Here is a 12,496-nt window from a genome sequence, read left to right on the forward strand (position 1 = left end):
CCACCCATGAGGTCACATCCTGCACCAGGAGCTTTTGTGGGAAAGGGCTCGAGGCCGGGGGAACCGCGGAGTGCCTGCTCAGCAAGGGGCGTCCCCCATCCTAATTGGGAACAAATGTTCCCGGCGTGGCTGGGGTTTCCTTGCTGGCTCAGAGCAAATCTTCCAGGGCTGCTGCTCTGCCAGCTCCTTCCCTCCTGGTCCCTCCTGGCCATTGGAATCTATGGAGAAAAGCCCTTGGGACATCCAGCTCCTGGAACGGGCAGGGGAGAAGGGAAAGAGAATACCCATCCCTGCCTGCAGCTCCAGAGGTGCAGGGGGCCTCCCAGCCCTTCCCATGGCCCCAGGCCCAGCTCCAGCAGCCAAGGGCATGGAAAGGGCTCCCAGCCTCATGGGGACCTCCACAACTGCAACCCCCCCCAGTCCCAGCTGTGTCCAGTCTGGAAGGGCCTCAGTGCCCAGCTGTGCTTCCTCCTCCTCCTTCTCCTCCTCCTCCAGCCCTGCTTGAAGTCACGTACCAGCTGCTGCCACGCACCCTGTGCCAGGCTCGACAGCACCCACCAGCCCCCACCCTGAGGCAGCAGGGCTGGGGCACCCTCAAAACTGCTGCCCCCCCCAACCTCTGCTGCTGCTGAATGGCCACCCCTGAGCACCCCACAGGGCCAGGGGGACACAGGGACAGACATCCCCCTTCCAGAGGGTCCTGATGCCAAGCACCTCCTAGGGACATGGACATCCCCATTCCAGGGGGTCCTGACACCCAGAATTCCCCAGAGACATGGATATCTCCCTCCAGGGAGGCTCCTGACTCTGAGTGTCTCCCAAGGGACACAGACACCTCCATCCCAGGGGGTCCTGACCCCAAGGACACAGATGACCCCATCCCAAGTCACTCCCAAACCTGAGCACCCAGCAGAAGGAAGGGATACACAAACATGCCCACCTCAGGGTGCCCCCCAGCTCTCCCCAAGGCTGGGAGGTGCCAGGACCCCTCAACACCCCTGGAGACCCTGAGTCCTCCTTGGGCTGCAGGATTTGGTCTGTCCCACCGAGCCCCAGCACTGGCTGAGGGAGAGGGGCCTGGGCACAGTGGGGAACCCCAAAGCAAAGGCATGAGGAGGAAGAGGGGAGCAAGGCCAGGGAGGAGGGAAACACTCCCTCCCAGGGCACGTCCTGGTGTAGCCACAGGCACTGGGGGCTGTCTTGTGGCAGACACCAATATTGGGGGCACCCAGACACCCCAGGAGCACCTGGACACCCTGCAGGCTTCTGGACATCCCAGGAGGAGGAGAGTGGGAGCAGCCCAACAGTGGGGATGGCCAGCTCTGGAGCAGATGTGCTATGGAAACGAAGAGGGGGAGGATGAAGACACACAGCAAAGCTTCATCCCCCACTGCCCGGGGCTCCGGGGACCCCGGATGAATTATCCGACCTCAGAGCTCCCTGTGCTCCTTAATGGCATTTCAATCCTGGCTGTGAGAGGCAAACCAGAGCCGGGGCCAGGGAGCCAGACAGGATGTCTGGCCGGAGATGAGCCGGAAAGGCAATGCCTTTGGGGACCCCCGAGCCAAGTCATCCCCCCTTCCCCACTGTCCAGGCACCGGGGGAAAACCGGGTGCTGGGACCCCGTTACTGCTGCTCCCAGGTGTGGGCGGTGTCGGGGGCCCCCTCACCAGCTCCCGGCTGGTGCGAGGCTGGAAGGAGCTCGGGGACGGCTCTGGGTAGCTCTGGGCGTCCTTTGCCAGCAGAGGGGACTGTTGCTTGTCTCTCCAGAAACTCTCGTTTGGAGCCTCTCCCGTGAGACAGCTCGGGAGGGGACATTCTTGTCCTCCTTGCCATGGTGAGGACAGAGCACGGACCCTCCTGTGGGACAAAAACACCGTCTCTCGGGAGAGGGAGGACCGGGAGAAAGCTGGCAACGAGTCTCTCCCCAAGTGATGTTTTCCTGCCTCTTTTGTTCACAGAAACCTCCCGAGTCTGATTTTTTAAATCTCCGCCTCTTTACCAGCGAGCTGCCCTTCCCCCAGATAAATCAGCTGGGGAAAATAAAAAAGGAAAATCAAAACTCCTAATCCCCAAACGCTCCTCGTGAAGCGATTCTTATCCCGACTCCGACGGCTTGACCGCGCGGGTGGAAGCTGTGAAGGAAATCAAACGCTGAGCCGGCACTTGCCAAGTTTCAGAGGCTGCCGGAGCAGCTCCCGTTGGGCTCCCGGCTGCGCTCGGCACATCCCACCCCGAACATCTGGAAAGAAGGAGGGTTGCAGCTGGACGCAGCTGGATGCAGCACCACAAGGAGGGGGGGTTGGCCAGGATGACGCTCTGTGTCCCCCACTGTCCCCAGAGGCGGTTCTCCCTCTCTCCTCTCTGACAGATCCAGGGCACCGGATCTGCCGTGGTTTGTGCTGACCCAAAACAGCCCCGGGTCCCGAGTGGCACCGGTGTTCTTGGTGCAGCCATCACCTCCCCAGGACTGTGAGACCCTCGGTGGGCTCCTCCTGGGCTCCCTTGCACCCGGGTTTCAGAGCACAGGGCCGGCCAGACGCTGTGGAGGGAGGGATGCTGCAGCCAAGCCCTCCGGGATGGGCATCTGCCAACTGCCCTTGGACATCTCCCAGGCTCCACGCCGAGCCCCACGGCAGCCCTCCAGCTCCCTGGCATGGCACTCAGGCTTTGGGGAGGGCATTACCAACCGAGTCACGCCGAGGGAGGATCCAACCCCTCAAGTCACCCTCCCAAAGTGTAAAGGAACACCTTGCCCCTCCCCACGGTTGGGACATCGCGGTGCTGGAGCAGAGCTCAGCCTCGAGCCCACGTGGGCGGGAGCCAGCCCGGCTGTGCAAGAGTTAAACCCGGCTGCTCGCCCGTGTCTCAGGGGCCTCCCACTCCTCGCAGAGTATGAATAGCTGCGCTCCCCTCTGCTCTCAGCCACTCACTTCCCTCCCTGCCCTCCCTCTCCTCCAGAGCCTCGGCATCCCCGACATCCTCCTCCCCTGCGTCTTCCTCTGGCAGTGCCGGCTCCAGAGCCCCGGTACCCTCCGGCAGCGCCGATGCTGAGCACGGAAAGTTTCACAGGGGCAAGAGCCCTGGGAGAGGAGTCGCTACAGATGTGGGACCTCAACAAGCGGCTGGAGGCATATCTGGCCCGCGTGAAGTTCCTGGAGGAGGAGAACGAGGTGCTGCGAGCTGAAATCCAGAGCGCCAAGGGCAGCCCGGCCGGGGACTCGTGGCGGGTGAAGTACGAGGAGGAGCTGCGAGCCCTGCGGGATGCGCTGGATCATGCCTTCAGGGAGAAGTGCATGGCCGAGCTGGCCAGGGACAACCTCTACGAGGAGGTCCAGCAGGTGAAAAGCAGGTGCCAGAAGGAGCAGGCAGCCCGAGAAGAGGCCAAGAAGCAGCTGTCCTTGAGCAGGAAGGAGCTGGAGGAGGAGAGGAGAGCGCAAATCTGGCTGAAGGAGAGAGCCGTGCAGCTGGAGAAGGAGGTGGAAGCCTTGCTGGAGGTGCACGAGGAGGAGAAAGCGGGGCTGGACCAGGAGATCGCGAGCTACTCCCAGAGCCTGGAGAGCTTCCGCTGTGCACCGGTGGCTTTCCAGCCCGTGGAGGTGGAGGACTATTCCAAGAGGCTCTCAGAGATCTGGAAAGGGGCAGTGGAGACCTACAAGACGGAGGTGTCGCAGCTGGAGGGCTCCCTCTGCCAGGCCAAGGAGAACCTGTGGAAAGCAGTGGAGGACAACCATCAGAGCCAGCTGCAGCTGCAGCACCTGGAGAAGGACCTGGCGGGGCTCAAAGTGCGGAAGGAGATGCTGGAGGAGAGCCTGGCCCAGCAGTGGCAGGAGCAGCGTGGGGAGGCAGAGAAGTTCCAGGTGAGTGAGGGCGGTGGGGAGGTGCTGGGATCCTGGGGAAGGGGAGAATGGGAGGCTGTGGGTGCCTGGGAGGGGCCTCAGGGCACACCCCTCTTCAGCAAAGGGATGGGGGAGACAGGTGGGAGAAGGGAAGATGGGGGGAGGAAACCCCAGGGCAGGGGTGGACGGTGGCCCTGGAGGAGCTGCAGAGGGAGATGAAGCTGAGGAGGGTGGGAGATAGAGCAGAGCAGCTTGGGGACATCCCTGTCCCCATCACAAGAGGGACCTGGGCCCCCCACACTGCAGGAAAGCAGCACCCAGAGACCTCCCCCAACACCTGCCCGAGGTCACTGCTCCATGTCCTGCTGGGCTCCAGGGTCAGGGTTCCTGGGGAAGGGCAGCCCCTGCCCGTGGCCCCCTGGCACAGGGTGCAGGCAGTGGGGTGCAGGCAGCGGGGTGCAAGCAGCGGGGGGCAGGCAACAGGGAGGGGGGTTGTGGGCAGGATAAACTCCGACCGACTTTGCTGCAGCTGCAACTCAACAGCTGCAAAAGTGATTCAGAGGAGGGAGGTGGAGGCAGGGGGGGCTGGGAATGCAGGAACGGCATGAACGCTGCCCGGGGAAGGGTCTCTCTTTGTTCCAGGTCCTGGGACCAGCCATGGGTGTCGTGGGGCAGAGGGTGCTGCACCCTCGGCTGCTCGCCCGAAAGTTTCTTCTTTCCCATGCTGGCACCCCACAGTCCCAAATCCCCCCCGGCCTTTCCTCCCTCCTCCGGCAGCTGTGTCCCCGTCCCCTTTCAGCCCTGCTCCTCTCCTCGCCCCATCCTCAGCGTCCCCCTGCTAAAATCCAGTCCCCAGGACTCCTCTCCCTGCAGCATCCTGAGGGGACAAGCCACCTGCCTGGTCCCAGGTGGGCAGGGACTGGCAGGGCTCAGGTGAATCTGAGGCTCCCCTGACCCCCTGTGCTGCCCACAGCTGGCGATGGAGGCCCTGGAGCAGGAGCAGCAGAGCCTGCGGGTGCAGATCGCCCGGGTGCTGGAGGACAGGCAGCAGCTCATGCACCTCAAGATGTCCCTCAGCCTGGAAGTGGCGACCTACAGGTGAGGCTCCCGATGGGAATGGGGCCGGGGAGCTCCCTCAACACGCAGGGAGCTGGGGCCGAACCTCGGTGGGCACAGGAGGGTCTCGGGCACAAGGGAGGTCTCGGTAGGGGCAGCCCTGTGCCCCTTGTGCAGCCCTTCCAGATGGCCCCACACAAAGGCCGCCTGCCAGGGACTGGGGGGACAATTAGCATGAGAATAGGGGCTGTCCCAGCCCAGGCGAGGGGCCTCCCCGGCAGAGCATGATGTCACCCTGCGAGTACACTAATCCCGGGCACGGGGGGATGGGAGGGGAGACAGGAGCGATGGGGGCTCCTCCAGTGCCCCCATCCCCTCACCGAGCCGTGACAGGGCAGCACAACCATTTGCAGCCCCTTCGTGCCTCAGTTTACCTACTCCCTCACCTGCCGTAGCCCAGCGGGGTGAGCTGGGGGTGCACAGGGAGCACCCACCCACCCTGTAGCACCCACCACTCTCCCCTCCTCGCAGGACGCTGCTGGAAGCGGAGAGCACCCGCCTGCAAATGCCAGCTGGGGAATTCAGACTGGTCAACGGCGTGCGAGGTAAGGGACCCCCAGCGCCAGCCCCTGCACCGCCACTGTGTCACCCTGGGGCGGGGCTCGGGGGCTGAGGCTGGATATGGACACATTTTCCTGCATTTCCTGGCAGCGGTTTCCTGGCTGCGATAGGAAGGTGTGAACAGCGGCCGGGGGGCTCCTGGCACGGGGCTCTCAGCCCAGATAAGGTTTATCTGCTGCTTTGCCTCTTTTTTTAATGCCTGCCCTGCCCGGGCAGGGCAGGAGCGGATCCGCCCAGCTGGACAACGGGCTGCGGTAACAAGCCGAGCATTTCCTTTTTCCTCCAAAAAAAATAACAAGGAAAGCCTCCCACCTGCACACTTTCCCCAGCAGCAGGACCCGACTGTGGGCTGCAGCCGGGACAGCGCATTGTCCCGGCCCGATGCCAAATCCCCTGGGAACATCAGCATCCGCTGCACTCAAGAGGGAGGAATTTCCCACTTTCCATGAAGGGGTTGTTTAAAAATAGGAGAGGGGGCAGCGAGAGGCTGCCAGGCGGCAGGGGAGGGCTGAGGGAGCCATGGAGCAGCTTCTGGAGCCGCTCACCGCTCCAACTCCCTCTTTGCAGATCTCAAACTGGAGGTGAGCAGCGGCAGCAAACTGGTACCAGCAAGCCCTGAGCCCAGGCGGCTGCTGCCCCGGGACCACGGCGCCAACCCCTCTGTCTTCCCCAGGGCAGAGGGGAGGGGCCAGCCAGCAAAACCTCAGAGCGACGCCCTGACACCCAAAAGCCGGAGCCCCGATGCCAGGGAGCTCCAGAAAATCAGCTCAGTCCTCCACGGCACAGCTGCTGGCAGGGCTGGGCGTCCGGGTGCCCCCGGGTGCCCCACACCGAGCCCCTCCCAAGCTGCCCCTCCTCTCTCCCCAGAGCCCCCCAGCCCCTCCCCACCGGAGCCGGGGAGCCCAGGGGGAGAGGGTCCCGCCTGGCCGGGGGGAGCCGGGGGGGTGACGAGCCAAGGGCTGGAGCATCCCCTGCCCGGAGCCACGACAGAGAGCCCCGAGGACGGTGTGAAGGCCCCCGGAACGGCGCCCACCCGCAGCCTGCAGTACCCGGCCCAGCTGGTCAGCCACGCCCTGGAGGACGCGCTCAAGGAAGTGGAAGATGATGCTCAGCCCGAGGAAGAGCCCACCCTCAGCGCCGCGTGGGCCCCCCAGGATGCCCGTGCCCCCAGCCCCGTTTTCCCCACAGAGGCTTGTGGAGGGGCTGTGGCAGAGGGGACAGGGGAAGGGCAAGACCCCTCCGAGGGCTCTGGGGACGGTGATGGCCCCGAAGTGGAGGAGAGGGCTGGGGAAGCCGAGCTCCAGGGGCTGGGTGTGGAGAGCAGCATCCTGGGGGACAGAGCCACGTCCCCGCTGGGCACGGCCCTGAGTGACACAGTGAGACGGGAAGAGATGGGAGCGTGGGAGGAGGAGGAGGTGCCTGCTGTGCTGAGCCCAAGGGATCCAGAGGCAGAGGTCCAGGAAGAGGATGTGAGTGGTCCTGGACAGACAGAGACCAGCTGGGAAAAACCAGGGCAAGAGGAGGATGGGGAAGAGACCCCAAGCACGGAGCCATCACAACCCTCAGAAGATGAGGAGGAGAGGGAACCCCACAGTTCCTGTCAGGAGGACGGAGATTTCCATGGAGAAGGAGGGGATGAGCCAAAAGAGGAGTCCCCAGACGGGGAAGTGGAAGCTGTTTGTGCTGTCCTTGTGGAAAGCCACCTGGTTTCACCCACAAAGAGTCACCTGGAAGAGGATTTTGTTGATGCAGAGCAGGAAAAGTCTGAGCATCAGAAAATGATTGTGTGTGAGACAGAGGCTGCAGAGCAGGAAAGGGGACAGGAGCTGTGCCCAGAGCAGGAGCCCTTGACTGTCCATGAGGCCATCCCAGCAGAGGAGGCTTCATCAGGAGCTGAAGAAGATGCTGTGGGAGGGGAGGACACAGGCAGAGTGAAAGATGGTGAGGGAGAAGAGGGAGAGGCCAGCAGGGAGATGCTGGGAGGAGAGGACCCTGGGGCAGGAGAAGACCTTGAAGCAGGAGAGGATCCTGGGGTAGGAGAGGATCCTGGGGCAGGAGAAGACCTTGAGGCAGGAGAGGACCCCAAGGCAGGAGAGGACCCCAGGGTGGGAGAGGACCCTGAGGCAGGAGAGGATCCCAGGAAAGGAGAGGATCCTGGGACAGAAGAGGATCCCGAGGCAGGAGAGACTGCAGGAGGTGACACCCTGGGGTGGGAGAGCAGAGCCCCAGAGGAGCCCGAGGATGTGCAGGAAGCCAGAGCTTCTGTGGAAGAGGGTGGGGAACAGGAGCTGGAGCTGGAAGAGGAGCCCCAGGGCAAGGGGGATGATGGCAATGGCCAAGAGCCCTGTCCAGGGGACTGGGAGGTGACAGCAGAGGACACAGAGGGGGCTTTGGGCACAGAAGAGTCATCCTGGGCTGATGACACTCCATCCAGCACAGGAAGGCTGGAAAGTGAGGAGAGAGATGGCACATCGCCAGCAGAGCTGGAGGAAGCCCAGGAAGACGATGAAGAAGATGCCAAGAGCCAGGGGATGAGCCAGCAGCAACCACTGCCAGAGGCTGAGCCAGCACCGGAGCTGGCAAGGGAGGAGCAGGAGGGCACTGCAGGGCAGCCTGACCCAGCCACCCCACATGCCCCTGGGCGAGGGGACAGCCAGGAGCCGGCCGAGGCTCCGGAGGAGGTGCAGGGTGAGGATGCTGAAGAGGGGCTCGGCTCAGAGCTGGGGCAGCCAGAGAGCAGCAGCTCCGGCCTCGAGGCACTGCAGGAGGTGTCGGGTGAGGGCACAGAGAGCAGTGAGTGGGCAGAGGAGGATTTCGGGAGATCGGGAGACTCGGAGCCAATCCCAGGCACCGGCAGGAGGGTGGAGCTGGAGGACACCCTGCCGGACAGCACACCCTTGCACCTCTACGAGGGGGAGATGCTGGCTGGGGGTGCACCCAGCCAAACCCCCCCAGAGACTGAGGAGACCACGGAGACAGACCCTGTGACCGAAACAGCTCTGGAGGGGGAAGAGTGGCTGGAAGGGAGGGACAAGCCACTGACTCCCACCATGCCAGAGAGCCCTGAAGAAGAGGCAGAGGCAGAGGTGGCCCCTGTGGCAGAGGGTGCTGAGGAGGAGGAAGGATATTTCATGGTCTCTGCTCCCAGCCAAGAGGTGTCCAGCTCAGAGGAAGCTGAGATCTCTGAGGACTTTGAAGAAATTAAAGTGGAAGCAACTGAAGGCAGCCAAGGTGACCTGGGAGCTCCCAGAGAAGCATCTCCAGTGCCAGAGGGCAAAGGGCACCTCCAGACTTTTGTTGGGGAAGCCCGTAGAAGAACCTGAGAAGCCACAGGGTGAGGAAGAGGATGGCACTGCTGAGCTAGAGGAAGGCCCAGCTATGCCTGAAGCAGATCCCANATTAAAGTGGAAGCAACTGAAGGCAGCCAAGGTGACCTGGGAGCTCCCAGAGAAGCATCTCCAGTGCCAGAGGGCAAAGGGCACCTCCAGACTTTACATGGAGATGCCCGTAGAAGAACCTGAGAAGCCACAGGGTGAGGAAGAGGATGGCACTGCTGAGCTAGAGGAAGGCCCAGCTATGCCTGAAGCAGATCCCAGCAGCCCCGGGGCCATGGGACCATTAACAGGAGGCACTGACCAGCCAACCCAGGGTGCCACAGGCACCGGAGCACGGGAGGGACCCGACCACTCTGAGGGTTTGGCTGCCGAAGGGGATGAGGAGCTCCATGGCACAGTGGAGCTGGAGAGCGATGCCAGTGGAGCCACAGCACTCCCAGGCTGCAGCCTGGGGCTGGTGGGGCAGGAGGAGGAGGTGGATGAGGATGAGGATGAGCCTGGCATGGCTCACCCTGACACGGCCAAGGCCACCCCTCCAGCAGAGCTCCAGGCCCAGGCAGTGCCGGAGCAGGCGGAGCAGGCGGAGCAGCCGTCGGAGCAGCCGTCGGATGAGCAGCCGCCCGTGGAGGAGGAAGCACCAGACAGTGACAGCCCTCCCTCAGCAGGGGATGAGCAGCCCCCTGAGGCCGACCCACCCCGGCCGGGCTCTGCACTGGAGCAGAGAGGTTTTCCAGAGGTGATTACAGACATCCCTGACACAGCTCTTCTCCCGGCAAAGGTGCCCGTGGATGTCATGAAGGACTCCGATATTTTGGAAATAGTTGAGCAGGCTCTGGAGTTCAACCAGGAGCTGGTGATGGGGGTGAGGGCGGCCGAGGGAGGGCAGCAGGGCCCTGGCAGGACCGAGCTCCCCCAGGATGCTGGGGAAGACTCCTCACCGGCCTCGTCCAGCGAGGAGGAGCCAACGGTGCAGGAGGCGCCGGAGCCGGAGGGTCGGGTTCAGGCTGCGAACGGGCTGCACCGGGAGGCCAGTTTGGAGGACCTGGCCGAGTTCACCGAGGAGGTGCTGAACGGCATTGCCAGCATGGCCCCGGCACAGGAGTTCCCCTCGGGGACCGCAGACCCCTCCGTGGGGATGCCAGTGCAGCCCCCCCCTCCCAGAGACACCAAGCTGGGGGATGGCACCCCATGGGGCAAACACGGCAGAGCCGACCCCGTGCCCCCCGCTCTGGGGGAGGATGTCCTGTGCCTCACACCCGACCAGCCACCAGCGTGTCGCCTGAGAGCCGAGCAGGAGCCCTGGTCCTCGGGGGACGAGTGACAGGGGTGGGGGGACCCCCCCGGTAGCCCCTTCCCTGCCATGACCCAGCACCCTCCACTTCCCCCCCCTCCTAATGCTTCCCCACCTCCTTTTGGTTTTTAACATGTTTGTGTGGATTTTTTGCACCCCTTTTCAGAGTGAAGAACCACCAAGCTCTGTTCCACCCCACAGCCTCCCCCTCCCCAAAAAAATTCGCATGCTTGCTTTGGGACCCCCACCTCATTTTGAGTCTCCTCTGGGTGGGTTGTCATTGGCAGTATTTAATTTAAACTCTGTGTTTCCCCCTTCCCTGCAATCTCCTCTCCTTCTGCCCCCCCAGCATCTGCCCTAGGAAGGCCAGCTGGAGGCTGGGGACCCCCACATGCTGCACCCCAGGACTCAGTACCTCGGGGTGATGTCACCCCGGGGTCCCCAGCCCTGACTCTCCGACAAGGGGGCTGAGCCAAGCTGGATGTTTCCGCTGCCTTGACGTTAATTTAATAAAGCCTCATCCTCCCACTCAGGGCTCCAGCTCTCCTCACTCTGGGGGGATGGGAGGGGAGGGGACAGCAGCCCTGGGGCGGGGGAGAGCACGGTTTGGGGTGGGGGCTGCACTTCCAGGTTGCTTTCTGCTAGGAAATCGCACCTGGGGCCATCCATCAGCATGGCTGGGGACAGTGTCCCCGGGATGATGCTCCCCCATGCCTGGGACAGTGCGTGCCCCATCAGTCAGCACGGGCTGGGAACAGGGGTCCCGGGATGATGCTCCCCCCCCTCCGAGACAATGCGCATCCCTGGGGCACCGCGGCCCCATTCTTAGGGTGACGCAGCCCCCTGGGCACGCCATGCCCCCCCCACGTGGAGTGATGCTCCCCCACTCCCGTGGGGCTGCAGCCCCATCCCCGAGGTGATGTTTCCCCACCCCCAAAGAGGTGCAGCCCCCCGGGGTGATGCTCCCCCATCCCCGGAGCAATGGAGTCCCCCAGCGTGATGCTCCCCCACCCCCGGACAGATGCGGCCCCCCGAGGTGATGGTCCCCCGCCCCCGGGCCCCGCAGATGCCACTCGGGGCTCGCTGCTGGCCAAGCACTTCCCCAACCTCCGCCTGGGCTGCCGGCAGGAATGGGGCGGGACGCCAGCCCACCCTGTGCCCGTGCCAGCGCCCGGAGCCAGGAGCCAACAGCCCCGGCCGCTGTTCCTGCCCGGCCTGGGCAGGATGCCCACGGGACAGCCCGCGGCTCCCGGGAGCTGCGGGAACCCCGGAACCACGGTGGGGACCCCGGCAGATGATCCTTGGCCCCCTCACCCAAAGAGTGTTGGGCTTCAGGGGGGGCTGTGAGAGGAGCCGGGGCCTCAACCAGCCCGCTGTGCAGCCGGGCGTGGGGACGGCGCGGGAAGAGCCGCATAAATGAGGCTCCGGCCGAAGAATGGGCTCCTTTATGCCGGGCAAAGGGCTGAGTCACCCCAGCCGAGGGGACGAGGGGACCCGGGTGGCCACGGCATCCCTGGGGATCGCCGGCCTCGCACCCACGGGTGTGTTCAGCACCGCTCCCGCCTGGCTGGCCCCGCCGCTTGCCCACGCACCGGATTTAGCCGGTCCCATCCCCGTGCCAGCGCCCAGGGATGCTCAGAGCCAGGGACCGATAAGGAGCCAACACTTATCTGCCTTCCCTCCGTGCAAAGCCCCCGGCCCCCTCCCCTGCCCGGAGGCGACAGTTTCCTTTTAAGGTTAAACTCCAACGGATCCAAACACCGAAATAAAAAATATCCCCCTCCGATGAGTTTAATCAGGCGCCGAGCCTGCGTTCAATCAGCCCCCGGGCCGACACACCCTCCGGGCGTCTGGGCAGCATCAGCCCGGCAGCAGCTCCAGCAGCCGCCCCCCCCCCCGAGCCTCCCAGTGCCCCCCGAGGGGTCCCCAAAGCCGGGGGTCTCTGGGCCGGGAGGAGGGTGGAGGATGCTGTGCAGGAGATGGGGATGGTGCGGGGCGAGGCTTCGCCAGGCAGGGGGTGACATTCCTCCCGAAATTAATCCACATTCCAGCCGGTGCTGACAGAGTGATGAGGGGGGACAGATGGTGGGGGGAGGGGGAGCCCCTTCCTCCCCGCGAGGAGAAGAAGGAGGGGGAGGAGGAGAAGAAGGAGGGGGAGGAGAATGGGGTGAAGTGCCGAGGTCTGGGAGTCACCCTGGGGGTGGGGGTGGCCCCTGGAGCCTTTGGAGCCTCCCGGGGCTGGAGCCTGGAGAGCAAAACCCCAGCGAGGTTCATCCACACCCGGCAAGTGCCTGAGGGAGTGAGCAGGGACGGGAAAAGAGTGTCCCTGGTGGGACCGAGTGTGACCTTGATGG

The 12,496-nt window shown here is 64.1% G+C and overlaps 1 protein-coding gene across 1 annotated transcript; it reads left to right on the top strand.

The window, feature by feature from the left end:
- Positions 1 to 3,047: 3,047 nt before the first annotated feature.
- On the top strand, positions 3,048 to 10,172 carry NES (nestin). The gene is made up of 5 exons (XM_017808391.1): positions 3,048 to 3,860; positions 4,813 to 4,937; positions 5,427 to 5,500; positions 6,084 to 8,828; positions 9,394 to 10,172. Exons 1-5 carry the CDS (start codon positions 3,048 to 3,050, stop codon positions 10,170 to 10,172), a joined length of 4,536 nt encoding a protein of 1,511 aa, XP_017663880.1.
- Positions 10,173 to 12,496: the final 2,324 nt, after the last annotated feature.

Source organism: Lepidothrix coronata, unplaced genomic scaffold, assembly GCF_001604755.1.
Source record: "Lepidothrix coronata isolate B3197 unplaced genomic scaffold, Lepidothrix_coronata-1.0 Scaffold23, whole genome shotgun sequence".
NCBI classification, from domain to species: domain Eukaryota; kingdom Metazoa; phylum Chordata; class Aves; order Passeriformes; family Pipridae; genus Lepidothrix; species Lepidothrix coronata.